A 27,910-nucleotide genomic window follows, 5' to 3' on the forward strand; every position below is an offset into this window, starting at 1 on the left:
CAGATCCTTCACATAGTCAATAAACGTGTGGGTCGTGTACAGGGCTCAGCAGAGACCCTGCCCTTCCCCAGGTCACAGTCTGGTCATTTCAGAGGAGATCTAGGTGGCCACTAGAGTTGGGACCCTGGCAGGGGTCGTCGAGTGAGAATCCTGGGGCAACATTGGTCCTGGGCTCTGCTCACCACTACTCCTGATGTCGGGGGCATAACCTGAAAGGGGGGTGACCAAGGGAGCTCAGTGAGGGAGAGTGAACATGTGACAGGTGTTTGGAGTATCTGTCCCACGGGAGCATGGGTAGGCACTGTGGGGACACTCGTAGAGATGCCCACGTGGACCCCCAACAACACAGGTGCAAAACCGCCTGGTATAGATTTTTAAAGCTCTAGTGGCAGCTTTTATTTAGTTAGTTTTTATTTATTACTTTTTTAAAAAGATGACCGGTAAGGGGATCTTAACCCTTGACTTGGTGTTATCAGCACCACACTCTCCCATGGGTCGGTCCTCTTTTTTCTTTTTTTTTGGTAAGGAGGGCTGGCCGGTACAGGGATCGACCCCTGCACCTTGGTGTTGTTACCAGTACCACACTCCAGCCAACTGAGCTAACCAGCCAGCCCAAGAAATTTTTACATATTTTTGCAGTATCGTTTGCAATGAGGAAAATACTTATATTTGTTTGTCACGAATTAGGATCTTTCTGGAAGGAGACACAATTAACTGCAGCCTGTGGACGGGGTTTGGTGAGAAATTCACTTTTGTCCTATTCGCCTTTTCTATTGTTTGAATTTTCTTTGTTTAAAGATGACCGGTAAGGGGATCTCAACCCTTGACTTGGTGTTGTCAGCACCACGCTCTCCAAGTGAACGAACCGGCCATCCCTATATAGGGATCCGAACCCGCGGCCTTGGTGTTATCAGCACCACACTCTCCCAAGTGAGCCACGGGCCCTAAAGAAATATTTTAAAAACATATCTGCAGAGTAAATAAACACGTGCAAGTTCACGAAAACCACCGCGCTTTTCAGACAAACTGAGGATCACAGTTCTCAAAACAGCAGGTCGGAGTCGAACCTGGGTGGCTAGGGTGGGTAGCCCGGCCCGCCAGGTCAGATCCCGCCCCTCGGCCGCCAGGCCCCGCCCCGTCTCGCCAGGCCCCGTCTCCGTCCCGCAGATCGACCTCTCCAGTCGGGTGCAGCTTGCAGTTAACACACAACTGGGACTCAGGTGCCTCTGCGGCAGCAGACCCAGGCTTGGAGCCCCGGACGCTGGGACAGGTGACCCGGGGTGGGAGCAATCCGTGAGGCCCTCGGGCGGGGCGGAGGTCCTAGGGGGCTCCTCGGGGGCAGTGTCAGTGGGCTCCCCGCCCCCTAGAGGGCGAGGCTCCGGCAGCAAGGGGGTTAATTGGACTCCGCCCCAGGCTGTGGGGTGACGTCATGGCTCGTTTGCATAGCTTTTTTCCGGGTTTCGCTTCCTGGGGCGGGGTCTGGGGAGCTCTGAAGGCTAATCGCGTGCGTCTATGCAAATAGCGGCGCTCCGTGGAGCGCGCGCGCAGGTGGAGAGTTGGCCGCCCTGGGCCCGCCTCCCCGCGCGCGCTCCCGCCTGCCCCGTTTCCAGCGCGTTCTGCCCCCATGTCCTCAGGCCGCCCGCAGGCCATCCCCGCCACGCGCGGGCCACGACACCTCCCGCAGGGCCCGCCCACCGGCCCAGGGACCACCAAGTGGCGCCTCCCCGAGTCCGATGCACACCCGGAAGCCTCCCAAGACTCGCTGCTCCCGGGGAAACCCGCAGACCCGCCCTCCTGGCCCTGGGTCCCCGGTGAGTGTGACCGGGGGTGGGCGCCCAGGCCAGGCCTAGGCAGAGGATTCAGTCCCCCCAGAATGAGGGATACGGTTTCCCAACCACCACCCCCTCCCCCGTGAACCCTAAACCGTGATTCCTGCGGTGTCTGCAGCGACCAGTGGCAGGAGGTCTCAAAACCGGCGCCCCCCGCCCTCTGTGCCAGCCCCTGCTGGGAGCCCACAAGGCAAGGCCCAAGAAGATTGTATTTGAGGATGAGCTGCCCTCCCAGGCCCTCGTGGGCGCCAAGAAGCCTACTGGAGCCGTCCCCAGGGGGCATATGCCTAGGCCTCCCCCAGTGCCTGACTATGAGCTGTGAGTGTCCCCGTGTGGTTCTTGATGCCTGGGAACAGGGAAGGGGCACTGAGGCTGGGACTTTGACGGGTGAATAAGAGTTTACCAAATAGTAAAAAGAGAAAAAGCACGTTTGGGGTAGGGAGCCCAGTATAGGCAAAGAAAAACAAATTATACGGATTGGGGGAAAGGAAGTGATCTTTATACTCACCCTCCGACCCCTTGAACCCGGTAGTAAATACCCACCAGTGAGCAGTGAGAGGGAACGGAGCCGCTATGCCGCAGTGTTCCAGGACCAATATGGAGAGTTCCTGGAGCTCCAGCAGGAGGTGGGATCCGCACAGGCAAAGCTCCAACAGCTGGAAGCCCTGCTGAGCTCGCTGCCCCGGCCCCAAAGCCAGGTCAGCACTGACCAGAAATCCCTGCCCCACATCCCTTTCTGGGTGCCCTGACCCAAGCCTCTGGGACCTCCATTGGGTCTAGATCTCTGGGTCTGCTCCTCCTTTAGGCCAGATGGGTGCCACAACACATGACCAAGGTCAGCCCTTGAGGTCCTCCCTGGATGGGCCACTTTGTCTATCTGAGTCTCGGTTTCCCCCTCACTCCATGGGTCCAGCTCTCCCTGAGCCCCTTCCTCCTCCTCTCTTTGCAGAAGGAAGCTAAAGTTGCAGCCCGTGTCTGGAGGGAGTTTGAGAAGAAGCGAACAGTGAGTAGTGACCCTTGGGTCCCACTGCTTGGCCTTTGCACCTGGACACTCCCATGAGGCAGGGATGCTTGTGCCCAGTTTCGAGAAGAGAATACTGAGGCTCAGAGAGGACAGGCACAGGGTCGAGCAACTTGAGACCATAGGCTAGACTACCACAAGGACTTCTCCGGCTCTTACCCTGTCCAGGACCCTGGCTTCCTGGACAAGCAGGTGCGTTGTCACTACCTGAAGGGTAAACTGAGGCATCTCAAGAACCAGATCCAGAAATTTGACGACCAAAGAGACAGCGAGGGCTCTGTGTACTTCTGAGCGGCCTGGCAGACGTGTGTGGGTAGGGACCCCTTGCTTCTCTTCCTACCTGCAGGCCTCTTCTCGTGCCCCTCCCCCAGCCTGGAGTAGCTTCCCTGGTCACAGAGGCCTCGGCTGTGATGGCCCCTCTTCCAGGAAGCCTTCCCAGGCCCCCCTCCAGGACCCCCAGACCTGGCTCCATGGGGACTCCAGATCGCCACCTGTCCCCTGGGAGCAGGTTCTGCTCTCCATCCCAGTGGAATAAACATGTATTAAACACCTACCGTGTACAGCTGAACACTCCTGATTTCGCTCAGTTGTCACCAAAAAGTTGTTTTTCCATTTTCCAGAGGAAAAAAATGAGTTTCCAAAAAAGGGTGTATTAGTCCGTTTTTGTTGCTTACAACAAAATACATGGAAACTGGGTGATTTACAAAGAAAACAAAATTTACGGGCCGGCCCGTGGCTCACTCGGTAGGGTGCGGTGCTGATAACACCAAGGCCCCGGGTTCGGATCCCATATACGGATGGCCGGTTCGCTCACTGGCTGAGTGTGGTGCAGACAAAATTTATTGCTTCCAGTTTCTGAGGCCGGGAGGTCCAAAGTCCATCTGGTGGTGGTGACCATGACCCAGGGGTCTCATATTGCAAGATGGTGGAAGCAGAGAGAGAGAACAAGAGATAGACTCTCCTCTTCTTCTAAAAGCCCTCAGAACCACACCCCTGACCACCATTTTTAATCTATTCACTACTGCACGGTCCTACAATCCAATCACCTCTTCAAGGCTCCACCTTCCAATTATCATAATAGGATTTCCCACCTTGTTAACAGTCACAGTGGGGGCTAAGTTTCTAATATGTAAAACTTGGGGGACACCATTCAAGCTTCAGTGAGTTTTGGGGAGACACAATTCCATCCACTACAAAGGGACTTGTCCAGGATCTCTGGATGGGGTTTGACCCTCATCTGTCCAGGGGGCTCCCACTCCTCCAAGAGTTTGAAGTGGCCTTGCCGTCAGATGAGGGCCAACATCCATCTTCACCTTGTCTGCCAGGCTTGTGGTCAGGAGCTTGTGCAGGTCCATTCATGGAGGCAAGACTGTCAGAGGACCCGAGTCTTGCCGGGGCAGCTTCCTGAAATATTCACGTGATGCGATGCTGGGGACCACTTGAAGGCAGCAGACTCAGCCCAGGGTCCCTGCAGGGGGCCCTGACCCCAGCCCAGACAAGTGGGTCCCTCCACTTTCCACTTCTCCCTGGGCACTTGAGACTGGACAGCAATTTATGCCAGGCACTGTGTGGGCACACTTCATACACATGGCCTGGGGAGAGGGTCCTCTGATGCCGACTGACACATGCCAGGCTCTGGGTGAGGTGCGTGGGGTACAGGCAGGGCCAGGCTCCCTGTGGGGCTTGTGACCATGGACCAGAAGCTGCCCTCTCTGAGTCCTGGTCTCTCAGGGGAGCCACAGGAGACAGGAGCAACAGGGAGGCCATATGCAGGCAGGGAAGACAGTGTCAGCTACCAGGCCACCAGGATTAGTCCTCAAGAAGCCCCTAGGCTGGGAAAGATGGCCCTGGGCCCAGTAATAAAAGGCTGGATAGCAGATTCTTAACAACCAGGGAGGCTCGAGATGTTTTCCTGCAGTAGGGGCAATATGGGTGGGGTTTTGTAGGGCAAGTAGGAGTTCAGTGGTCAGGCTGGACGGACATCCAAGTCTCTGGCCTGGACACCAGACAGCAGGACAGACGCCATGGTCCTGTACAGTTCTGATCATCCTGTGAATCTGAGAAATGGGGTGTTGCTGTCCAGCCCTCAGTATGGAGTGAACATATACCCATTTACAGGACATCATGAAAGACCCTGACCCAGGGCCGAGCCCAATTCAGCCTCCAGTGGGGGCCCAATGTCCTCCCCTTCCCACTCCTACCTCGTCCCCTTCGGAGGACAAGGCATGCACATGAGAGGCCCTCATTTATTCCACAATAAGTGGCAGAAGGCTTCCTCCAAGATGGACACGGGAAAGGCCAGTGGGGAGGATTTTGGAGGACAGGCTGCCCTGGCCTGCAGGGTGAGACCTGAGTTCGGCCCTTGCTGTTTTCAGAAGAGCATCTTTTCTTTAAAAAAAGATGACTGGTAAGGGGATCTTAACCCTTGACTTGCAGCACCACGCTCACCCAGTGAGCGAACCGGCCATCCCTATACGGGATCCGAACCTGTGGCCTTGGTGTTATCAGCACCACACTCTCCTGAGTGAGTCACAGGCCGGCCCCAGAAGGGCATTTTTGATGGAGGGTTTGTCAGGCCTCAGTGAGAGACGCCACCCCCACCACCATTCGGACCTTTTCCGCCAGTTTCCTAGAGCTACCTCCCAGGTGCTAAACCCCACAGGTGCCTTTCCCACCCAGAGCTGGGCCACAAACCCCCATGGCCAGGATGACTCGGTCCCTGGTGCCCTGTACCACTGCATGTCAACTCAATTAAATCCCCATTTCAAAGTCTATCCTTACAGATCCCCACCTTCCAAGTGCCAATCTATAAACAGGAATTTTTAAATTATGTGTAAGAAAAAATTGAACTCAAATTGGCTCAGGCACAAAAGGGAAAATCTGGGTTCATTGTATTTAAATACCAAAGGGCTTCAGGTATGGTTTGATCCAGGGGCTCCAAAGGCATCTTGGGAAATTAGTCCTCTCTTAGCTCTGCCTTGCTTTAATTGTATCCTCCCAGTTCCAAATCCTGCTATCGAATCTCACTAGCCAGCTTTGAGTCACATGCTGTCCATGAACCAAACACTGTGGCCAAGCCCCAGATGTTTCTCGAGGGCATTGGAGCCCAGACACCATGATTAAGAGCTGACCAGAGAAAATAATAAGGTGTTTGGTCCAGGATATGTATGACTCTTAACAACCATGAGGTTTACCTTCACAGACCAGAGCCTGAACTTGAGCCAGAGCCATCTGTGGGCTCAAATCCTGCAGACTCACTAGCTAATCTCAGGCCCCCTTCTCCACCTGCCTCAGTTTCTCCATCTGTCCTTCAAAAACAGACACAGTCACACAGTTAATTGGGCTGTTGTTAGGTGAAAGATTGTGGTTGTGGGTGGGGGTCTTCACCCTCCCCTCCCCTCAAAAAGATGGCGAAGGAGGCTGTGCAGGTAGGAAACATCTTTATTATTGGCCTTGACTTATTCATGTAGTGTCCAACGTGGTCACATGTCCAGAGGACCGCCTGGTGCACGTTACCCCTGCCCCTCTGGTCCAGACACCAGGCCTTTGTCCATCATGTCAGAGAAGCCAACCCCACTGTCCCACGGGTTCATGCTTGGGACACTGAGGGACAAGGCTGTCCCAGGATTCAACCCTCCGTCCCTCACCCGCAACCTGGCCAGAGGTTCTGGGCGATCGTCTCTTTTTGGTTTTGTGATCATTTAAAAAACAGAAAAAAGACAAACATTTCACAGTCTTTAAAAAACAGAGGAGTTAGGAGTCTGAGAAGAAAAGCCAGGGTACTCTGCCCGGGGTGGGGGACACCCCCTCAAGGCCTCAGCATCCATGTCCCTTGAGGTCTGCAGACCCGGCCATAGCCATTCAGCATCATAACAGTCACTGGCCCGAGCCGTAGGGCCAGTTGAAGGTACTTCCCGACAGCAGCATGTCGCGGATCAGTGTCTCAATGGGCGTCTTGCCCACCAGGCGCATGAAGAAAAGCTGGGAGATGAGCGAGGCGGGCACGGCACGCAGGGCAGGCAGCCGCAGCAGCAGGCGCCCAAAGCGCTGGGGCTGGGATGGGTACTGGGCCCGCACGTACTCGGTGAGGGCCACCTGCGCCTTCTCCTGCAGGCTCTCCACATGGGCTGGGTCTGAGAGGCCGCAGGCATCTGGAGGGACAAGAGCGAGTTAGATGGGGGTGGGACACAGCAAGAAGACTCAGGGTCCACAGGGTGACTGGGGGCCACCACTTAGGGCTGTGGGTACTGAGGGGGTCTCAGGTAGAAGATGGGGCTCTGGGGCACAAACAGGGCTATTGAAAGCACTGTGGATTCTCAAGAGAAACTGAGATGGTCTCATCTGAGGAGAGTGACAAGGGTGCAGGCAGTGATGCTTCAAGGGTAGCTGAGACTCCCAACTGAAGCCTGTGACAGGGAGACAAGTTCTTTTTTTAAGTTTTTTTTTTTTTTTTTGGCGGCTGGCCAGTAAGGGGATCCAAACTTTTGACCTTGGTGTTACCTGCACCATGCTCTCCCAATTGAGCTTGCCAGCCCCCTAGGGAGACAAGTTCTAATGAAGCTTACCAGGAAGGTGGGACTGGGGATTTGGGGAGGCAGAGCCCAGATGGAAACTCAAGAGGAGCCTGGGGTGTGACTGAATGTGACAGTGTCTAGAGGGGGACCCATGGAGGAGAGAGGCAGAGAAAGTCTTCTGGAAAAAGAAGGGAGGGGCTAGGCTGTATTTATCGAATGAAAGCCACCTCCTAGGGGGGCCTGGGTCTGGTTCCAGCAGCCCTGGCCCTGAGGACGCATCTGGTGGGGTCTGGAGTCTTCCAGTGGGTGAAGTAACCCCCGGGGGACAGGCTGGGGAGACTTGTCCAAAGAACAGAACTAGCTGCGCCGCCAGTCGCTGGCCGACTGGAATACTGCGGGGAAAGGACTGCTGGAGGGTTATCAGGAAGGTATTCAGACCCGGCTCCGCCCCACCCCAGTGGGAAGGCCTCTGAGCCACGCCCCTACCCCATCCAGTGCCGTCCTGGCCACCTGGAGATTGCCCTGGAGGCCTGGTTCAGCGGTCTTAGGGCCCAGGAATCAGGCAGGGAGGAACCGAGGGGACCAGAACTAGGTGTCAGGGACCGCCCCTCCCGCGTCCCTTCCTTCCCCGATCCCATTCTGCTGTCAGTGTTCGCTGGGTACGAAGGGCACTTTGATGAGGCGGTGGGGGTCTCGGGGTGCCTAGGAATCGGAAGAGAGGCCACGGGGACCTGAGTGACAGGTCCAGGCCCAGCCTGCGGTTTAGAAGGCTGGGCGCCGAGTCCTCAGGGAGTGCTGGGATGGGGAGCAGAGGCGTCAGGGCATCACACTGCCTGCACCCACTCCTCGCCCCCTCCCCTCCAGCACTGGTGGGCCCGTGCAGGGCGCCAGATCTGGGCAGCGGGGGCTGGGTCCCGGCCTCCCCCTCATTCAGCACTCACCTGGCGTGAAGAGCGCGATGGCCTTGAGGCAACCATACTCTGCTGAGTCGACCTGCAGGCGGCCCAGCTTGTCCACCTGCTCCTGGAAGGCGCGCACCTGGTCCATGAAGGCCACGGCGCGCTCTGCGGCCATGGGCGCGGCATGCAGGCCGGCGGCGGCCAGCAGCGGCGCCGTGTGGAGGGGCAGCGCCGCCTGCGCCGCGTTCAGCACGAACAGCTCGCTCCAGCTGAGGCGCAGCAGCGCCACCTGGTCGGCCACCGGCAGCTCGGGGAAGAAGGGCGCGTGGCGCGCCCACTCCACCGTGCTGAAGAGCAGCCGCGCCGCCAGCTCGCACACGTTGTCGATGCCCAGCACGGCGCCCGCTGCGCCGCCCGCGCCGAAGCGCCCGGCCGCCGCGGGGTAGGGCTCAGCGCGCAGCAGCTGCGCGATCAGCTCCGACACCGGCTGCCCCGGGAACAGCTCTCCGCCCGCCGCAGCCGCTGCCGCCAGCGCCGAGCCCGGAGGGCTACCCGCGGGGGCGGCCGCAGCGCCGGGCAGCGAGGGTGGGATGCGGCCTCGCTGCACCGCTGCAGGGGGGAGGTGGACAGGAGGGTAAAGGGAGGGGACCGAGGGGCGTGGGGACACCAGAGAGGGGAAGAGGCAGCGAGACAGGAGATGGGAGGAGGGGAGGGGAAGAGGACCAAAGAGGGTTCCCAGAGGGAGACATGGAGGCAGGGAGGGACGGAGGATGAAAGGGAGGAGAGACAGAGACAAAAGTCATCAGAGGGTCACTGAGTCCCTCCCCTCCAAGGGCCCCAGGATCCCCATCCCCACCCAGCTCTGCCCTGTCTCCTCCAGCTTGAGCCATGTCCAATCACCTCTCGGGCCCCCATCCCAGCTCCTGGGGGCGGGAGCATGTTCTCTGGATGGGAACGGGACAGCTGGATGAGGGCTAATTTAATTCATGCCTGTCTCCCTCTTGCTGGACTGTATGACCTCGGCTTAGAGGCCATGGAGGCTCTATCTGTCAATCATGTCACCATCTGTCAATCACGGGGGTCCAGGAGCTGAGGATGGAGTCAAGGAAGTCTTGGGATTCCTGGCCAGCCCGGTCCACAAAGCAAGCGATCAATACACCCCAGCTCAGAGCCATCCCCAGCTCTGTCCTATGCAGATGGGATCATCTGTCTACCTTCTATCCTCTCCCTACCAGACCTGGGCTCCCTGGGCAGGTCTTGTCTGTCAGGGTCCCTGTGGAGGCACCGGTGCCGGAGTTGGGGGTCCCAGCATGCAGGTGGTCCTCAATAAACATTAGCTGCCATGAGTAACCTTGTCTATGAAGGGGATAAGACCCATTGCTGGCCTGGGCCCATGTCCCCAGTGACCAGGTGGGAAAGAAGAGGGAAACTGAGGCACAATGAGGAAGTCATTTGGCTGCATGCCTGCCTGGCCTCTGCCAGGGTGGGTGGAGTGGAGGGGCACACTGGGCTGGGTGCCAGGCAGAGATGAATTAATATTTTTGTTTTAAAGATAGACCAGTAAGGGGATCTTAACCCTTGACTTGGTGTTATCAGCACCACGCTCTCCAAAGTGAGCCACAGGCCGGCCCAAATTAATGAACTTTAATGAGCCAGCACACCCTGTCTCATCACCTCTGTCAACTCCAGGTTAACCCCGGATGAAGAGAGGGAGGAGGGGGTGCAGGCAGGGGCCAGGGCTAGCAGAGCCGGGCTGAGCAGCACAGGCCTGCGGTCGAGCCTGCTCCACATGATCTCTGAGTCTCAGGGTCAACTCAAATGGGTGAAGCTGAACAAGGCCCAAAAGCGGCCCCTGGCCCTCCCAGGAGGACCTTCTCCTCCTGTGCTCTCTGGGTGGTAAGCCCCACCCCCATTCCTCTCACCAAACTGTGGTCCCACTGCAGGACCTTTGCACATGCTGTTCCCGCTTCCTCAAACCCCTTCCCAGCTCTTCTTCCTCATCATTCAGCCCTGATTGTGGAGGTTCAAATCCCAACCACAATTCTATTGTTCTCTGATCCTGGCAAATGACCTTACTGATCTGTTCTATGTGCCTCAGTTTCCTCATCCATAAAATGCAGATGATGATGACCAACCACTAAATTAAATGAAAATCTCTGTAACTCCCTTAGAATAGTACCTGCCACACAGGAAGGGCTAAATGGATGGCAGTTGAAGCCAAGAATCATTTATTGAGTGCCTACTGTAAACCAGGCCCTTGTCTAGGTGCTGGGGACACATCAGTGAACAGGACAAAATCCCTGCCCCAAGGGAATGGACATCCTGGTGGCAGAGTAAGTAAACTGAACAATGAGGTAGATGATGTGAAATAAAAGTGAAGTGCGGGGAGGGTAATCAGGATGGCTTCTCTGAGGACCTGATGTTTGAGCAAACCTTGAAGGAGGTGAGCAGGGAGCCATACAGATATCTGGAGGAAGAGGAGACAGCCTGTACAAAGGCCCTGAGGTAGGATTATGCTTTAGAATGTTAGTGATTATGAATATTTCCATCCCTGAGACTCTGGAGATCTGATGTATATCAGGATTTTAGGTCAAATGCACGAGTGGAGGCAAAATTTAGGTGGAGGGGAGGGACAAGAGAGTCACTCCCAAAGTTAAAAGGACTGAAGGGAGTGATCAGTTTTAAGAGAAAGATTCTGATCAGCCTTTCCCAGCTTCTCCCACAGATGTCCAGTGAAAGCAACTTTAAAGCAGGAGAGAATCAGGTTAGATGCTGGGAAGAACCACCAGCCTGGCCCATCATGCAGTCCAGGCAAGGACACGAAGCCCAGCATGGGGGCTCTCATCCCACAGGGCAGATTCTGCTCCTAGAACCCCAGGGCTCCATATGGAAATCTCTGGGTTCCACTTCCATTTTGAAAGTGTTTGGCAGAGTTCTAGGCCCAGCTGGCCAGCATGTGTCCATCCACCCAAGTCTCCTGGGCAGAAACAGGAGGCTGGGCTTTCCTCTGGCTCCCACTGCCCTGGGTCAGGAGGAAGGGTAAGCTGCCCTTTGCCTTAATCTGGCCAAGTTCCTGCCTTGGGCAAACAGAGAACAGGGGGTGGAGGGCAGAAGGAAAGCAAATCAAACAGAAATATATATCCTTATTCAGAAAGCAGCAGCCAGGTGAGGGCACAAGGAGATCACCAAGGTGTCAGGGCCAGGGAACAAGCCTCTGGGGCCATGGGGGATCTGGGGAGGGAGGTGCTGGGAAAGAGGGGGCTAGAGAAAGTCTTAAGATGGGCCCAAGTCAGGGCGTCCTATGGCCACAGATCATAATTGGATTCCTCCAGCCTAGGGCCAGACGGCGGCCAAAGGGATCAAGGGATCGGTGGTAATGAGGTTAGCAGGCGCCAGACCCCAGAGACAGGGAATGAAAGGTGAGGCTGTGTGTTTACCCCGCCTGAGCCCCGCAGCAGCTACTCACCCTCCTTCCTCATGCCCACCCGGAAGCACTTCTTGAGGCGACAATACTGGCACTGGTTCCGATGATGCTGGTCAATCTGGCAATCACGGTTGGACCTGGGGATACACAGAGCCCAGGGCTCCCTATGACACCCACATCATCCTCCCTGACCCACCCTATGAGCCACCTTTAGAGGCTTCCCCTAAGAAACACCAGTGGGAAGTGGGGCAAAGGGCACGGACTGGGAAAGTAGGCCCAAGGGGGTGCAGGGACTCAGCCTGCAGGCTTACAAAGAGCAAAGGGCAATCAGGGTGGACAAACAAACAAATAAGCCTATGGAAAAGTAGATGAGCACACCAGGGAGGGCACATTGGGAAAGGGTTTTGAAGGATGAAGAGGAGTTCCCCAGGTGAATGGAGAGGCAATTCCAGGCAGAGGGTGCAGCACAAGAAAGAGGTTTGAAATGTGAAATATGGAGGCCTAAATGTTTCATTTTATTTGGTCACTGTCAGGCAGAGGGGAACATGGTCAGGGAGCTGGCCTTTATGAAGTTAACTAAAGGACTGAAGGCCAGGCCAGGAGCCAGTCATCTACAGGGTCACAGCACTGTGGGGCCTCAGCATTACTGCCTGCACAAGGCCAGCACCAATGAAGGAATGAAGGAATGAAGGAAGGAAGCAAGGAAGGAAGGAAGGAAGGAACTCCAGTTCTCTCCTGAAGGCCCCATACCCACATCCCCTCCTCTGGGAAGACCATCCAACCCCAAAGGTATTTCCTCTCCTCAATCCTTGGGGATTACTGTTGTCTCTTCCAGATGGCCCTGTCCCGAGAGGCAGTGAGCTCCCCATCCAGGGTCAGCCCCAAGCAGGAACGTTCAGGCCCTTGTTCTTCAAATGTCCCCAGAATCTTCTCCCCTTGGCCCACGTTCCTTTTCTCCCATGGTCTCTCTCCACCATGGGCTGGGGACTCTCCAAGATCTGGGGCCAGACACCCCTGGGGTCCCAGCTGGGCACAAGAGGACACCCAGACACAGTCTCAGAACAAAACAAACACTGAAACACTTAGGGGAATAAACCAAATGCATCCCAGCTGCAGACACCCAATCCTGAACCTCAGGCAGAGACTTCCCCACTGAGCCTCAGTTTCCTCATCTGGAAATGGGATGCCAGACATCACCGTATATGGGATGTGCTGGGTCTAAGGGGCTCTGGGGGAGGACATAAAGACCCAGGTCTCAGCTGGGGAACCCAATGGCAGGATTAGGAAGGTTGAGGCTCTGGGGGTCCTCTCCAACTGCCCAGGTCCCACAGCACCAGCCGCTGAGGCCCTAAGAAGAGGCCCCACTAGGGCAGAGGAAGCTCAGGCAGAACCAGAACAAAGCCCAGCGACAGGCGGTGGGAGGATCCAGGGCAGTCGGGTGGAAACAGCCAGGCCTGAGGCAGGCAGGCAGGCAGGCAGGGGCCTGGTTCAGGGCCCCCTGACCTCTGAATCTTCTGCCTCAACTTCCCCAGCTGTGGAATTAGGACAGATCTGTCCCCCCTGCCCAAGATAGTAAAACAGTAAGTTCTTCCTGTTATCCCACCTAAAGCGTACTAGCTTGCCCACCCCTGTGGCCCAATTCAGCCTCCTCCTTGGGCTTCCGGCCTCCACTCTAATTGGACCACAGCCCTCCCCTGCTCACACACCTGCCATGGCTCCCCACTGACCTCAGAACAGTGTTTTAGGCCAATTTAGCTCTAACTTCTGCCATGCCTGAGTGGTCTCATCTTACAACACAGCTCCCCCAGTGTGCCACTAAGCATTTGCCTGGGCCACACTCAGAAGTGCCCTTTGCCCTCTTCTGCCTGCCAAACCCCTCACGCTTCAAGGCCCTCCTCCAGGCAGCCCTCTCTAACCCCCAAGCAGAGCCCCGTGCTCCCTCCCTGGGACCCCAGACCCCACAGGCTTGGGGCACCTGTGTCTCACTGTCTCCTACAGAGTGGGGGCTCCTTGAGGGCTGGGCTTGGGCCTGGGGTCTCTCTGGGGGACTGGCATTAAACCACCAAGGCTGGGCCCCAGGGGAATTCTGCTGAATCAATCTGAGGCTCAGAAAGGGACAGCAACTTCACTAGGTCACACACACACATAGCATAGAGCTTCTGAAGAACCTGCTAGCCCCAAACACTTCCGCCCCTTGGTGCTCCCTGACCCCAACCTCAGGGAGCCTCTGGGACCCCCAAACTACCTGAGCCCCCTTCTCTGCTGCCATCCCCAAAGACAGGGCCAGAAAGCAGGCAGTTATTTGAGCAGCAAGAATGAGGCCAAAGTCTGGTGGCCCAGTTAGCACAATTAGCAGGCCAGCTCTCCCACACATGGCCACCCCAGGCAAGCCCAGACCTAGGACCTGGGGCCAAACTCCAGCCTCAGGTGCCTGGGGCCCCACCCAATGGCCTTAGCCAACAAACCCTCCAACTGCAGCTCTCCCCAGGGATGCCGTAACCCTGACTCAGCCACCACCCTCCAGGCCCCACAGTTCCTCCTGCTAAACCCCTGCTAACTGGAGCTGGGTCCCTCGATATGTGACCCGGGACAGGCACCAGGACATCAGGACATCTCTGGACCTCAATTTTGTGCATCTGGAAAATGGGACTGTCTCCTCTGGCTCTGGCTCTGCTGAGACCATGCATGTTTGGGGGCGGGGGAGGAGGGGGCGGTGCAGAGTCGGGGCTTGTCAGTGAAGGGAAAGGGTGCTCTCGGAAGAGTGGTGGGAAAGGGGCCCTTGGGCGGGACAACCCCAACCCCAACTCCCAGGGGGCCTTCCCCCAACACCAACCAGGATCATTAGCAAGGCCACACCCTGCCCCAAGAGACTCCAACCTGGGACAGCCCAGGGCTCCTTCTTGGAAACGTTTCACTCCCATCCCGTCTCAGTGCAGCCCCAAAGTTTAAGGGATTTTCCAGGAGCTCCAGGTCTGCACCCTCCCCTGGATGAGGGGGAGGGGGTGCGGTCAATTCCGGTGGCCCTACCGCCCCTCCAGTGGCGGCTTCCGGTGACCCAAGGCCCGGGGCGAGCCCAGGGGGGTTCCTCCGTGATGGGCAGGCCCAGCTCCCCCCCAACCGCGGGGCCCCTCGTGAGAAGGAGGCAGCCCTGTGCCATGCCAGCCTCCCTCCCGCCGCCGCCGCCGCCTCGGTAGCCAGAGCGACTTTGGAAGTGATATTTGACCCCAAGGGCGCGCCGTATCGATCCGCGCGGCCGCAGACAATGGCCCCTGGACGCTGCGAGCTGCACGGCCTAAGTTCCACGTCCGATTCCCGCGGAGTATCCCGCACGCCGCGATCCCCGAGAGAAGGGGTGCCCTCGGGTCAGAGCTGCACCCCGACAGCACCCCCAACCCCTCCCCTCACGGAGATGACCCCTGAGAGAAGGGAGGGAGGAGGAAGAAGTATCTGGGGCGGAAGCCGCAAGGGATCACCTGATGGGGGGACGTGCATCGATGCAGCGCCAACTGCATACACACCCCAGGAATGGAATGCACGGAGGGGTGTGCTGTGCCCCTATCTCGGAAGGGGAGTGGAGGCCCAGGGAAGGTCAGCACCAGGCCCAAGGTGACCGAGCGGGTCAGAGCCCGTCCCAGGCCGGGCCGGGGTGCAGAGCGGCGGTGCGCTGCTGGGGGACTCACCGGCAGGTGTAGCTGAGGTTGCGGCGGATGCTCCGCTTGAAAAAGCTCTTGCAGCCCTCGCAGGTGAAGACGCCGTAGTGCTTGCCGCTCGACTTGTCCCCGCACACCACACAGTCCACCTGCAGCCCCGATCGCTCCTCGTCGCCCGGCTCGGCGTCGCTGGCGGCGCCGGGGGGCGAGGCCGAGTCTTCCTCGGCCGCGCGCGGGTAGCCACCCGCCTTGTCCACGCCATTCGTGTCGCCGCCGGGGCCGCCCCAGCCGCCGGTCACCATGGCCATAGCCCCAGGGCAGCGGGGCCGGGGCGCCCCTTCCGCGATCCTCCCTCCGGGCAGCCCTCTTGGCCCGGGGGACGCTATCCGGCGCGCATCCGGGCCCGGCGCGCGGGGGGCACAGGCTGCACCCCCCAAAAAAGTTTTGCAGCAACTTCCTGCGGCCGGTCCGCGCGCTCGGGCGGAACTGGTCGGGCCGGTTCCAGGCCAACTTTCCCACGCGTGCGCGGGGCCGGGCCCAGGCCCTGGGGAGGCGCGCTAGAGACGCGGGCCCGGGACCCCGAGGACTCGCGCCCCACCGCCCGGGGGCCCCGGTGGGGGCGTGCGGGCCATGGCCCGGACCGGGCTGCGCAGGGGACGCCCTCCGGCCTGGCCGCCGCTCGGCCGAGGGCTGCGGCCAACTCAGAGGGCCGCCATCCGAGCGCTGGAAGCCGGGGGGAAAGTTTGGCCGCAAGTTGCGCGGCCGCCCGTGGCGGGGGGGAGGGGCGGCGGGCGCGCGCCCGGGCCAGTTGCCGCGCCCCCCGGCTCCCCCGCGTCCCCAGGCGCCCGCGGCGGCCGCTCGGGGCCTGCAGGGCCGCGGGCCGGCGACTCCCGAGCTGACGCCCCCTCTGAGGCCGCGCCCGCCTGGCCTGGGCCTGCACCTGGGCCCGAAACTGCTCCCGCTCCCGCCGCCGCCGCCTCCGACCCCGCGCGCCGGCCCCGCGCTGCGGCCGGTTTGACACACGGCGTTCCATCCGCGGGCGGGGCGGGGGCGCGCGCCACGGGCTGGGGGCGGGCGCTCGTTGCCCGGGCGACGGCCGCCCTTATAAGGGCATGGGTGGCCGTGCGCGGCGCCCCGGCCGGCGGGAGGGACGGGGCGGGGCGCAGGGCCGCGGGGCCGGCCCTCCCCCCTCCCCCCCTCTTTCCCCCTCCACCCAGACCCCAGCCCTCGCGCGGCTCCAGCTTAACCCCTGCCGGGCCGCGGCGAGGGCCGGAGTCGCGGCCGCCCTCTACCCTTCCTCAAGCCTCGAGGAGATGTCTCTCCAAGGTCCTCCCTCCACCGCCGGCCTTGGACGTTGCGTCGCTCGACTGCCCTCGAGGCGCCCCTCGGAGCCCCCCACACACTCATTCCCGGCAGAAGCAATAATGGGGGGCCAGTTGCACCCGGGGGCGCGTCCCTGCGCAACATACACACACACCCTGGGGCATTGCCTTGCACGGCTGCTTGATGGATTGTGTTTGGTACCTCTTCCAGAAAGTCGCCGCGTCCGACCCCCACCCCACCCTTTCTCTGCTTGGGTTAACACCTGGGGCCCGGAATCTCCAGGGGGAAAGGACGGGGTCTGAGGCCGGCTGGCCAGGGACGCGAGGTCAGGGGGCCCCGTCTCCAGCATTTCAAGCCTCTTGGGCAGGCGCCCACCCGCCCAGCGGGGCTGGAGGCGGCGGGAGTGCCCTCCACCTCTGCGGGGCCTGTCCTTTTCCCCTTTAATTTCCTCCTTCTGTGCTTTACAGAAAGGGCTTGGCCCAGCGGCCGGCGGGACTGCAGATGTCTCTTCCAGGCTCCCTGTAGCCTCCCAGCTGCCGCCCTGCCTGCAACTCCCCTTACCCCACTCTAGAACCTGGGCAGGGGCTCGATCAGCATTTATTAAGCACCCTTAGTATGCAAAGCCGGGCCTCTGAGCAGGGGAAGTCTGAGCCTCTGGCTCTGGGCCTGTTAACGTTTAACCTGGTTTAACCGGCTGGAAAAGCCTTTCCTTGGGTGACCTTTCACCTTGGAGTCCGGCAACTCCTGCCACCCCCAGCCTTTTCTCCCCCCTCGGCCCCCCTCCCCTGCAGCCCTGGGCCCAGAGCTGGACATAAGAGCATGTGGAGGCCTCTGAGAGGTGTGGGCAGGACAGCAGTCTCTCCGCCTCTGCCTGCTCTAATGCCTCCCCGCTTGGGAAGAGGCCTCCCCCTCCCGAGATGAGACTCGAGGGGGCACCCGGAAGATGCTTGGAGATCATGCAACACTTAAAAAGAAGCTGAGGTTCAGCGAGAGCCAGGCATGCCCAGCCCTGGGCCGCTCAACTCCCAGAAAAGGTCTGGCTGGGTGCAAGGTAGAAGATACCTTAGTAAATACAGAAAGCAGGAAGGACTAGGGTTAGACATGAGCAAGGACTTCCCATGGGTCTGCAGTGGACTTCTGTCTGCAGCCTGATGCAAACCTTTCTGAGGGAGGGGAACCTGGGTGGGCAGAGAGAACCCTTTTGTTCTGGGGCTGAGTGGGAATGTGAGGGCGCTGGCTGGTTATGTGGGGTGAGGACAGGGGCCCTAGGCCCCTGGCCTGGATCTGCCAGGATCCTTAGCTGGGGGTGGTGGAGACTGAGGATGGGTTCCAAAAAGGGATCAAAAAGGGTGAGTTAGAAGGGAGAAAAGGCTCAGGGAAGGGAGTGGGGTGAGATGGGGAGGGTAGGGGACAGGGAACTGGGTTTAAGGGAAACAAGTCTGGAGAAAGGTACAGAAGCAAGGGGCTGGGGCTGGGTGGGAGACAGATGAAGAGGCACCCCAGATCCCAGAACCTCCAGTTGTTCCAGCATCACCCCCTCCCAGTTGCCCCATCGCCCCTTGCCCCCTGGGGCCCCCTGGGGAAAGGATCAAGCTTTGGTCCCGCCCCCTGACCCCTGCCCGCAGCCCCGCGGTGACATTTGACCTTGTGGCGGCCGCGGACCAGGGACAAAGGGGCCTGGGCCCATCTGCCACGGTGGCGTCCATGGGAACAGCCAGTGCCTGCTCCGGCAGTCTGGGAACCTGCCCCTGCTCCCCCTCCTACAGGTGACCTTGGCTCCCTTTGCAACCCCAGGGGCAACCTGGTAGGACGTAGGGGCTAAGGTCACTCCTAGACTCTTGGAGAGGAGGGAGGGAGGTCACGAGGGAGGAAAATCAGTTCCTTTGTCCTCCCAAGGGCAAGGTGGCCCACCTCAGTTTCCCTGCTTTCTTCAAAGCTGGCCTGGGGTCAGAAAGAGCAGGCGCAGGTCCGAAGGTTATTAGCCCCAGCGCTTGCCAGAGGAGTCTGTGTTCCCCACCCCTTATTCTGCCTCTTGAGTGGGAAGGACCAAGTTTGAGTCCAGGCTACTGAAGACTTCAGGCAGGTGTGGCCCTTCTCTGGGAGAGACAGCAACCAGCACACACCTGCACAGGTGTGGCCTGGAGCACCCGCCCCCCAGCTGGGGATGAAAACCTTTCTAATCCCTGTCTTGGGTTTCAGCTACCACCCATGAGGGGACAGCTGGCCCCTAATCCCAGAGGTACTGGGTGGTTCCTAGCCCCGCTTTCCCAACCCAGCCAGCCTGTAATAGATGAGTGGGGTGTGGCCTATGCAAATGATATACTAACCAGATGCCTGCTATCAACCTGGCACAGACACCTCCCACAGCTCCCGTCCCCAGGAGGAGAAAGCTGGAACTTCTCACGCTGAACTGGGCCAGCCAGTCCTCCTTTCCTACCACCGGCACCTACTCTGACTTCCTCAAGCCCCTAAATTCCAGGCTTTTACCCTTGCAGTGCCACCATCCAGAAACCCTTTCTTTGAATGCAAGTTCCAAAGGCATCTCCAATTCTTCCTGCACTCGCCTCCAGCCTGGGAGCAACACTCTTTCAGCTAACATCCCACACCCTGAACCTGAACCATTCCAGCCTCAGTCTCCCTTCTGGGATACAGGCATCTGCCTCTGTGATCATCTGCCAGGCCAAACTCAGCATCTCCCTGGAAGGGGATGCGCAGGAGCAGGTGTGTCCTGTCCCCACAGATACCTCCCTGGGCATCTGGAAACCAATGAGAGTTGGAACTTCAGCCTTGGCTATGCAACCTCACTAAACCCCAAATTGTCCCTGTCCCCACAGCCCAGGATGCTTCTGGCCCGACCCTACTGACTTATCAAGTTTATACCCCAAACAGTGCCACGCCAAAGACACTGAGTCTCAAATGCCCAGCCACCCCCCAACAGGCCCTGGACACCCAGGTTCATCAGCCCCCATTACACCAAACACGCCCCAACACGCAGTCACTCCACATGACATAACATCACTCCAGGACAGTTTATGACACAGTCTGCTACAACTGTCTGGCACGTCTAGACACGGCCAGGTATGGAGCCTAAAGAATGGTCTCCCCCAGCTAGGGAGGAGGGCAGGGAGGCCTGGGCCTTCCCAGGGCGCTGGCGGTGGCTTCCAGGGCTGCTAGCTCCTCGGCCTGCCGGGCCTCGATTAGTGCCACCTGCTGCTCCAACTTCCGCCGTTGCTCTTCCTGCTTCCGGTGGGCTCCTCGGAAGGCCAGGACCAGGGCGCTGGAGGGGGTGGGTGGCTGAGCTAGGAAACAGCCACCCACTCTGCCCAAGGCTGGGGCTATGTATTCCCATTCCCGGACTGGGAGCTCTTTGAAATTGGGTCTTCCCGGGGTCCCAGCATCTCTCAGCCGGGCTGGGCACACATTAGACAGCCGAGGAGGTGTGGGATGGATTGAAGTTGCTGCCTATCTTACAGGGGGAAGCTGAGGCCCAGAGAGGGCCAGGGCTGCTTCTGAGATCACCAGTGAGGGTACAGGATGGGGGGCCCACCTGTGAGCCTTGCATAAATCGTTGTTCAGCTCAGCACTCTGAGCCCGTCTGGCTCGCCCCTTCTGAGCCACCTTTTCCAGCTTTTGCCGCAGAGACTGCAGCTGCTCCTGCAGGTCCAGGGACCTGGCACAGGGGTGGGGAGAGAGGGGCTTCAGCCAATCCTGTCTCCCTTTCCTTCTCCCACCTACCTGCCCATGGTGTTTCCATGTGAATACACCTGTACACAGGTGCACATCTTGGCCTCTGCTGCACATGACACCTTCATGGGCTCTCACATATGTCCCCCACCCTAATCCACCCACCCCCCAGCCCAGGACCCAGGCACACACCGGGTAAGTGACGCTGCCAGTTCCTGGGCTAACTTCTCTGAGTCCCATACTCTGCAAACCTGGCCTCCATCAATGCCACTGGTGCCACCAGGGACAGCAGGAGAGCCCTAAGGGAAGAAGAAGAGAGGAGAGTGACATTTGCCTACGCCTGTGTGTGCTCAGCTCAGACTGGATACCAAAGCTACCCAGACAGTGGGAGCCACAGTCTCTGCCCTCACAGAGCCCCCAGTCAGGTGAGATACCCCAACGAGGGTAAAATTACTCCCTGACAAGGGAAATAAATAACAGGGAACCTCATCTAAAGGCAGTCCAAGAGGGCTTCCTTGAGGAGGTGATGTCTAAGCTCAGATCTCCAAGAGGTTGAGGACTTTATTATGCAGAGACGGAAGTGACTAGTGTTCCTGGCAGGGCAGAGCACCTACAAAGCCTTGGAGGTGGGAGAGATGACTCCAAGAGCTGCATTAAGAAGCCTGGATTTGGAGGGTTCTGGAAGCCACTGAAGGCTTTATGCAGAGGACAAACATGATCAGACAGGGAAGGAGGAAAGGAAGGCCTCAGGGAGGAGGCGGGAGCCAAAATCATGGAATAGACGACGTTCTGGCTGGGGCTGTGAGGGATGGAGAGTGGGGATGCTAGGCCTGGGGGTGAGAAAAAATGGAGTTTTGAGTGGAAGATGCTAAACCCCCGAGATTTATTGGGCTCAATACCCTCAAACAAAGAAACCGGAAATAGCAGGTGTAAATTTCGATATGTGAAGCCTAATGATTCCCCTTGCTTCTTGTGCACAATTGGAAAATGAAGCTCAGAGGAGGCTGTGACTGACCAGGGCCACAAAGCCAGTAGTATACTGCTGTCCCTACCAGGTCCAGACAGGGCTGCTCACCTGGGACCACTCCTGCTCGTCCCCACTGCTCCCACCTCCGCTGCTGTCTCCGCCACTGCTATTTGCCCTGCCAGCCTGGAGTTGTGCCCATTCCCACTGCAGCTGCTCCAGCAGGAGCATGTGGGCTGGGCCCTGGGCTCGGAGGGCAGCCTCCCGCAGCTCCAGGTCCCGCTTCTCCTGCCGCACCAGCTGCAGTCGCAGCATCAGGTCCACCAGGGACTCCTGAGGGATCGAGGAGAGGGCAGAGAATATGTGCCTCTAGGGTCAACTGCTGGGGAAACTGAGGCCCCAGGAGGCACTGACTGGGGGCTGCTTAGGCAAAAACTCTGACCTAGGGCTGGCCAGTTAGATCAGTTGTTTAGAGGGTGGTGCTGATAACAGCAAGGTCAAGGGTTTGGATCCCCGTACCAGCCAGCGACCAAAACAAACAAACAAAATGCTCTGATCTTTACCATGATCTTGCCAGGTAGAAATACCTTCCACCCATAAAAGCTACAGCTGTATGTAGAAGTAGTTTTTCCAAGAGGTCAAGTATATTAGACAAGGTCAAGTAGCAGCTCAGTGAAAGCTCTGGAGTTTCTCCAACTCCAGAACCTTAGGTCTTTCATGACAGGCTACAAACCCCAGATATGTTCCCTGCTCCCATCTTTAACTAAGGAAGGGCATTTTGGAACACTAGATTTGGAGCTATTGAGAAACTGAATCCCATAGGACAAACTCCTATTCATCCCTCAAAACCCCAGCTCCAATTCTCCTTCCTTCAAAAAGCCTGCCTCCAGCCCAGCAGAACTCTCCCTTGCCCCTTGGTCCCCCAATCACATCCCCCTCAGCCTTAGCAAAGGGTTTTGTCCCACCAGGAAAGACTGACACAGTGACCATAGCCCATCCATACCCGTGTGGCCAGCAGGTCCTGCTGGATCTGTGTCTTCTCCAGCCGGGGCAGTCCTGGGCCAGGCTGGGTCCCCAGAATGGCTTGCATCATGGCTTCTGCATGGAGCACAGTGGGCATGGGTGCCAAGGTGGGGCCAGGCTCTGAGGGAATCTTCACCAGAGTACGGCACTCCCGGAGATGCTGGATATAGCCTCGGAGCTGGATAGCCATTTCCTGTGGTGTGGGCTTATCCACACTTCTGCCCTCAGCGCTACAGAAAACAGAAGGGCCTATGTCAACACTGGCAGGCATGGTTGTGCTAACTTCATGCCAACCCTGGTAGGCTCCATCATCTTCCATCTCACTGACCATGATGGATTCTATGTCATCTGTGGTGGGCCCTGTCACACTAACATGGTGGGCACCATAATGTGGATATCCTAGTGGATACCATCCTCCATCAAGACAACATGGTGGGCACCATTACACCAACACAATGGGCACCGTTTCTCATGCCAATGTGGTGGGCACCATCATGTCAACTCAATAGATACCATCACTCAGTTTGCCAACTGTTTGGCAGCATTATGCCAACTCTGGCAGCATTATGCCAACTCTAGTGGGTAACATCAAACATCAGGCCAACCCCATTAAGCACCATCATGCCAGTTTTTTTTTTTAATTAATTAATTAATTTATTTATTTATTTATTTTAAAGATGACTGGTAAGGTATCTTAACCCTTGACTTGGTGTTGTCAGCACCACGCTCTCCCAAGTGAGCTAATCGGCCATCCCTATATAGGGACCTGAACCCATGGCCTTGGTGTTATCAGCACCACACTCTCCTGAGTGAGCGATGGGCTGGCCCTCTATCATGCCAGTTCTAATCAATGGTCACCATCATCCATCTTCATGCCAATCCCAATTGCTGTCAACCAGGCCAGCCTTGCCAACTAGCAACAGGACAAGACCAGTCAGGCCTCATGCCAACCCATCATGGTCAGTCAGTTCAATACCAACCTTACTGGGCACAGCCACACTAAACCCCCAAATGTGGACAGCTCTGGGAGCTCCATTCCCCAATCAGGACCTCACTTACTAACCAGCACAGTTTCCAGGGTTGCCAGGGGTACCTTGGCTGCGGATCCTGCAGTGTCCCTCCATCTATGGCAGCTGCCTCTTGTGTCAGCAGCCTCCATGCTTCCTTCTCCGCTGCCTCCAGGTCACCCATGGGGGCTTCATCCCCTGCTCTGGAGTCGGCCTCCCACAGAGCAAGCAGAGCCCTGTATGCCTCCTCACATTGCTCACTGTGGAAAACTGGTTCTGAGCACTTCGGGACAGCCAGCCCCATTTGTACTGTAGGTCCCAGTCCCCACTTGCTCTTGGACACCTAACTTCTCCTCCTGCCCTCTGCCCTGGAAGCATGCCAACTTCTTCACCACCCCTGGACTAAAATTGCCTTAAATTAATTTCTGTGGTGGGGGAAGGTGCTCTTCTTTTTTTTTTTTTTTTTTTTTTTTTTTTAAAGATGACCAGTAAGGGGATCTTAACCCTTGACTTGATGTTGTCAGCACCATGCTCACCCAATGAGCTAACCGGCCATCCCTATATGGAATCCAAACCCATGGCCTTGGTGTTATCATCACCACACTCTCCCGAGTGAGCCACGGGCTGGCCCCGAAGGTGCTCTTCTGTAAGGGCCCTGTCTCCCACTGTGGATCGGAGACATCCTTGGAGAGCCCATTCCCTCCCCACCCAGTGACATCATCTGCAGGGTGCACTGACTTGTACTGCAAGGCCAGATGTAGTGCTGTAGTCTCAGCCTCCCGCTGGCCCAGCTGCATGCTGAGGCCCTCACAGTGGCCCTTGTAACCCTGGAGCACAGCTGACAACAGACGATTGAAGCATTTGAGCTTCTCAATGTTTCTGCCTCCAAAGGTGGAGAAAAAGGAAAGTGAGAGGCCTCCTGGGGCAGTCAGGGCCCAATTTCCTCCCTCCTACCCCCCTACTCCAGTTCCAGACTTCTGGGTTTATAGCCCACCTGGGGGAGGCACTGGTGCCCTTAAGAGCTCAGCATTTGTGGCTCTTACCCCTGGAGCTGTTCCCTGTGGACTTCCATGATGTGCATCTCAGGGGCAAGGGGATGGGTGGAGAGAGATTCAAGGATCTGGGTGCTGGAATCACTCCTGAGATGCTGGAGCAGGGGGTGACCCAGGGAGAAGGAGTCCTGTCAGGAAAAGGTGACTTTCTTCATACTGATAGTCACCAAGAGGTCAGGATTATGAGTTTAGACCTTTTCCAATCCCACAAGCTACTGGATCCCATGACCAGGATTTGAGTCTCAGCCCCTTGAATGCTAAGGACATCAGGACCATGGGTTTGAGCTTCTCACACACACCTGAGTCCCCCAAGGTTCCCCATCTGCCCCAGAACTGCTGGAACCACTGCCTGAGCCACCAGCTTGGCTGTGGGAGGGAGGTGGGAAGGGGTCCTGCCTCAGCAGGGAGTCCTGGAGCTCCTGGACCTGGAGAGGGAGATGATGGGGAATGTTAGGCCTGGGAGCTCCAACCACCCACCAGACCTCCTCAAGGCCTGTTCCTGGGGTAGTGGCAAGAGCCCCAGCTGGAAGGTAGGGGCCCCAGAAACTCACCCCACCAGATCCCTCATTATACAACCCTGGGCATATCTCTCAGCTCCTCAAGTCTTATCTTTCCCAGCAGAGAAATGGGCCCCATTCTGGAGGGAAATGGATTTCCCGTTCCTTGTGCTGGGTTCCCACAGCCCCAAGCCTCTCTGCCAGCCCAACACAAGGGCTTCCCTCCCATGATCTTTCTCACCCACATGGCTTTAAAGGCCACTTACATGCTGAGGATGTCCTGATGTCTGAGCTCAGGACTTAGATGGAAAATGCCCCTTTGATGGCCCCATGAGGATGTCTCATGGGCATCTTGAGCTCATCAGTGCCAAACAGCTCCTGGTCCCTCCCCAGCCAAACCTGCTCCTCCCCCATCCTCCCCGTCTCACTCTTCCAGTTCCTCAGGCCCCAATCCCTGGATCTGTCCTTGACTTCTCTCTGGCTTTCATTCCCACACCTGTCATCTCCACCTTCAACATCACCCAGAACCTGCCCACTTCACGCCATCTCCATGATTTCCACCATTGATCCCATGTTTGGACTATTGAGGTCACCTCCAGGATCTCCAGGATTTCACTGTCACCTCCACAGACTGTCCCTCCCACAGCAGCCAGAGGGCACCTGTGAACACCTGCATTGGGGCACACTCCTCCTCTGCTCAGAACCCTCCATGGCTCCCATCTCAGAGCAAAAGCTCAAGTCCTCCCCACAGCCCACAAAGCCTTGCACAATCGGCTCCTGTTGCTTCCCTGCACTCATCTCCCCCCACTATCCCTCTCACTCACTCTGTTCTAGCCACACGGGTCTCCTCGCTGTTCCCTGAACACACCAGTCCTGCTCCCACCTTGGGGCCCTCACATATGCTGTTCCCTCTGCCTGGAATGCTCTTCCCCCAGATCTTTCAATGGCTCCTCCCTCATCTCCCTCTGGTCTTTATTCAAGTGTCTCCTCCCTGCTGGGCCTCTCTGATCTCCTTAACTAATATTGCAAGGGACCTTTGTCTGGTTTGGTTTTTAAGCTCAGCAGTCAATACTCCAAAGATTTTTTGAACAAACACATGAATGAATGTTGCCTGCCCCCTTCCACTGACAGGGTGCCCTAGAGGGTGGCATGTTCAGGACTGCCCAACTCACCTTTCTCTGCAGTGTCTCCTTCTCAGCCTGCATGACCTGCAGGGAGGCCTGCGTGTGGACCAGCTCATCTTCACGGCTGCCCAGGGCCAGCCGCAGCCAGGCATTCCTCTCGGCCAGGCGGGCTGCCTCCCGCTGGCACCCCCCTGCCCCTTCCTGCTTCCCACCTGGCCCTGGCCCCCCCTTGCTTCTGCCCTCTGCCTCCATCAGCCCAGGACAGCTTGGGGGCCGGCAGCGCCAGGCAGCAGCAGCCGCCTCCAGGGAGCTCAGAGCATGCTGCAGGGTCTGAAACACATTGGGAGCCCCATTCCAGAAGGGGACAATCTCTCTGTCCTGTCGGGCTGCCTCTGGGTCTGGATGGGCTTCCACTGCAGGCTCGTGGGGCCCCTCAGGGGCTGAGGCCAGTCCCCCACAGGATTCCCCATCAGTCTCCTTGTCAGTCCTGTGGATACCAACCCAGGAACCTGAGCCACCCAATGCTGGGCGGGGGATTCTGGGGACCCTGGGAGGTATGAGCAGGGCAGACAGCTGTCAAAGGCTGTGTGTTCTGGGGCTGGTGTCCCAGGGTGACACTGGGAGGCGGGGAGCCCAGGGAGGAGGCTGGATGGTGGTCTAGGAGTGGGGCTGAGGCTGGGGAAGCAGGGTGAAGAATGAGCTGGAGTTTGCAAGGTAAAGATGTGCCCAGGCTGGAGTGGAGGGCACAGACTAAATGGATCTTACCTGCTCCCATGGGCCTGCCCACTGGCCTCTGCCACATGGTCCAGCAGCTCTGGCCCAAAGTTCTCCTGAGGCGGCACAGGGCTGGGCTTGGAGCTCCCACTGGCTGCTTCGGCCTCCTCTGAACTCTCAGCCACAGGGTCCAGTTCACCCTGCAAGTGACCCCCAGGGCCCAGCTCTGAGCCAGGCAGGGCTGGACCTCTGGGTCCCATGGAGCTGGTTGAGGAAGGGAGTGGGGGACACTTACAGGTGGAGCATGCCTCCCTCGCCGGCTTCGGGGCCTCGTGGCCCGGACACTCATTGCTGTCCAGAAATCAGTGCCCTGTGAATCTTCCTCCTTCCTTACCCCCTAAAACCACAGTCTGTTTTCAGCCCTTGCCGTTGTTGTCCTGGGCCTCAGGACAGCCTCAACTTCCTCTTCTGTGAAATGGGGCCTTGAATCCTCCCCTGGAAGGGATCTTGAGTTGTCAATGCTGATTTGGCATCTTTGAATGCCTCCCTTGACAGGCAGCTCACTACCTCTTGAGGCTGCTCTGACCTCCCCATTCTCCTCTGCCTCCTGTACTTTCATTACTTCTGTGCTCCCCTCCCTTTGGTACGTGGGCCTGGGATGAGGACCTCAAGAGTCTCCTCTCCTTTCCAGGGCCCTCGTGAATCAGAAGCCCCCAATCCTGAGGGTTCCTCTCCTCCTCTCTATTCCTCTGGTGGTACCTTGATCAGAGGCCTGAGTCCCTGGACATTCTTGGGGTCACTCTGGCCACTGCCTTCTCACGTCTGGGCTGGCCAAGGCTGGCTTGGGAGGGGTTGGGAAACAGGAAGCCCCCTCCCCTGGTCATGTGACTTGTTATTGTGCTGTTTCCTCCTCTAGGACAGCAGCTTCCTCCAGCCCCAGTGGGAGGCATGTGTAGCTCCAAGACATCAGCCCCTCCTCATCTCAGCCTCTAAGCCCATGGCTCCTCCACCTCCAACCCTTGGATTTTATTTCTTTTATTTTTTTATTTTTATTTTTTTTAAAAGATGACTGGTAAGGGGATCTTAACCCTTGACTTGGTGTTGTCAGCACCATGATCTCCCAAGTGGGGTAACCGGCCATCCCTATACAGGGATCTGAACCCGTGGCCTTGGTGTTATCAGCAC

The 27,910-nt window shown here is 57.9% G+C and overlaps 3 protein-coding genes across 6 annotated transcripts; 1 reads left to right on the top strand and 2 right to left on the bottom strand.

The window, feature by feature from the left end:
• Positions 1-290: 290 nt before the first annotated feature.
• On the top strand, positions 291-3,286 carry OCEL1 (occludin/ELL domain containing 1). Its single transcript, XM_063110067.1, has 7 exons — positions 291-349; positions 1,168-1,270; positions 1,635-1,811; positions 1,948-2,147; positions 2,362-2,527; positions 2,779-2,832; positions 3,019-3,286. The coding sequence occupies exons 1-7, from the start codon at positions 291-293 to the stop codon at positions 3,139-3,141; spliced, it is 882 nt and encodes a 293-aa protein (XP_062966137.1). The 3' UTR covers positions 3,142-3,286.
• A 2,987-nt stretch (positions 3,287-6,273) lies between these two features.
• Positions 6,274-16,145, bottom strand: NR2F6 (nuclear receptor subfamily 2 group F member 6). Its single transcript, XM_063111605.1, has 4 exons — positions 15,368-16,145; positions 11,730-11,824; positions 8,306-8,872; positions 6,274-7,001 (listed from the first exon to the last, which is right to left on the bottom strand). Exons 1-4 carry the CDS (start codon positions 15,643-15,645, stop codon positions 6,727-6,729), a joined length of 1,215 nt encoding a protein of 404 aa, XP_062967675.1. The 5' UTR covers positions 15,646-16,145; the 3' UTR covers positions 6,274-6,726.
• Positions 16,146-19,706: 3,561 nt separating this feature from the next.
• USHBP1 (USH1 protein network component harmonin binding protein 1) lies at positions 19,707-27,558 on the bottom strand. Of its 4 annotated transcripts, none has more exons than XM_063112182.1 (13): positions 27,485-27,558; positions 27,021-27,220; positions 26,777-26,925; positions 26,060-26,498; positions 24,690-24,815; positions 24,382-24,518; positions 24,077-24,217; positions 23,425-23,598; positions 22,312-22,561; positions 21,420-21,641; positions 20,537-20,643; positions 20,208-20,330; positions 19,707-19,937 (listed from the first exon to the last, which is right to left on the bottom strand). In XM_063112182.1, exons 2-13 carry the CDS (start codon positions 27,072-27,074, stop codon positions 19,769-19,771), a joined length of 2,091 nt encoding a protein of 696 aa, XP_062968252.1. In that variant the 5' UTR covers positions 27,075-27,220; positions 27,485-27,558; the 3' UTR covers positions 19,707-19,768. The 4 variants fall into 4 exon arrangements, with proteins under 4 accessions (XP_062968252.1, XP_062968253.1, XP_062968254.1 ...); XM_063112183.1 differs by having other exon boundaries at positions 19,775-19,954; XM_063112184.1 differs by having other exon boundaries at positions 19,853-19,937; positions 20,596-20,643.
• Between the last annotated feature and the right edge of the window lie 352 nt (positions 27,559-27,910).

Source organism: Cynocephalus volans, chromosome 10 (genome assembly GCF_027409185.1).
Source record: "Cynocephalus volans isolate mCynVol1 chromosome 10, mCynVol1.pri, whole genome shotgun sequence".
NCBI lineage: Eukaryota > Metazoa > Chordata > Mammalia > Dermoptera > Cynocephalidae > Cynocephalus > Cynocephalus volans.